At 40.6% G+C, this 1,399-nt stretch overlaps 1 protein-coding gene across 1 annotated transcript in view; it reads left to right on the plus strand.

The window, feature by feature from the left end:
* Positions 1 to 309: 309 nt before the first annotated feature.
* Positions 310 to 1,399, plus strand: part of OSCP1 (organic solute carrier partner 1) — a gene marked incomplete at both ends in the record, with an annotated part of 8,903 nt that continues 7,813 nt past the window's right edge. The window contains one exon of the mRNA XM_010162466.1: positions 310 to 339. Coding sequence (XP_010160768.1) covers positions 310 to 339 — 30 coding nt within the window. The remainder of the gene's footprint in view (positions 340 to 1,399) is intronic.

A 1,399-nucleotide genomic window follows, 5' to 3' on the forward strand; every position in this document is an offset into this window, starting at 1 on the left:
AGTGTGAAAAACAACTGAAAACTTCCCAAGCTAAATGTGGAAAATGCTACAATTCAATCAAGGGTAAAAAATTATCTCTGTTCAAGCAACCAGATTTTTTCCAGGGGCAGGGCAAGGTTTTGTCTTGGGAGTGAAAGATGTCAAGTGACAGAAGAGTTGGTTCTTGTTAAACGCTGAATGCTGCTGAGAAAAAAAAAACAAAGTCCATTAGTTAGGTTTGTTTTCTTTTAATTTCTTTCTTTTCTTCTCCTTGAAACTCTTGTTCTTACTTCTTGAACTGATGTTTTTTGTTTTGTATGCTTCGTGTAGATGAATGGACAGATGTGGACAGGAAACGAGGTACTGTATGTAACCTTCCAGCTGCATGCAGTAGACGAGCACCACCACATGCACACATGAGGCTCATCGTCTCCGTGAACACGCTGTTCCTGCAGCCTTCTAGCCATAGTGGCAAAGATGAAGAATAATACCCACCCCTTCATTAAAATGCACTTTAGCTATAGATTTTAGGACAAACAGACAATATCTCACAGTCATACAGCTTCAAAAATAAGTTGCTAATTTAACCAAGACTATAAATAAACCAAAAGTTTTTATCTTGGTGATCTTTGTAGCCAAAGTGATGTTTGTCTTTTCTAGCATATAATTGTGTGAGCATTCTGAGGAACAGTCTGTATACTGCATTTTATTAAGGTTTTTTTCCAATTCATTGCTCAGGGTTTTGACAGGTGAACTGCAGGAAAGTTTTAAGGCATTTCCATCCTAGCTGCTTATCCATCTCTGCTGGTGGTCAACACCCTTGCAGCAGAGTGATCGTGGAGGAGCAGGTGCCCACACCTCAGCCAAGCTCATCTTGACTGAAATTATCCCCAAAGGTGGATTTGAGCTGAGAGATCAGGTTCCTCAGTGGAGCAGCTGAGGTGTGAGTGTGTGTTTCCTCCCGGACTCTGCCTTGAAACAGGAGCCTCCAGCACGGGGTGTGGTGAGGAGCTGGGTGAGGAAATGAATCCCTTAAACTCTCTCAGATTTTTTTGCTAGGTGAACACGAGTACAGCTTCAGTGTCTTTTTGAGCAGCCCTCTCTTAAGAGAGATCAGGGTTATGATTCATGTTTTTCAAAGTAAGCATCATCTGTAGGTTTTGAGTATTTACTGAAGGTAAATACTGATATCCTGGAGTTTGTCCCAGCTTTTTTTTATTGCTACCATTACGTGTCGTTTCCAAGAACACGTTTTTGCAGCTTTTAACCTCTCAGAAATCTAAAAGATTCCGTATTCCTCTTTTTATTGCATCCAAAGTGATTACAAGCTGTATGAAAACCTGCTTTATCATATTTAGATGGTAGCAACACAGATGCAGATCCCATGTTGACCAATAAGCTTCTGCTGTCAGAGAAAAAG

This window comes from Antrostomus carolinensis, unplaced genomic scaffold (genome assembly GCF_000700745.2).
Source record: "Antrostomus carolinensis isolate BGI_N321 unplaced genomic scaffold, ASM70074v2 scaffold49572, whole genome shotgun sequence".
Taxonomy (NCBI): domain Eukaryota; kingdom Metazoa; phylum Chordata; class Aves; order Caprimulgiformes; family Caprimulgidae; genus Antrostomus; species Antrostomus carolinensis.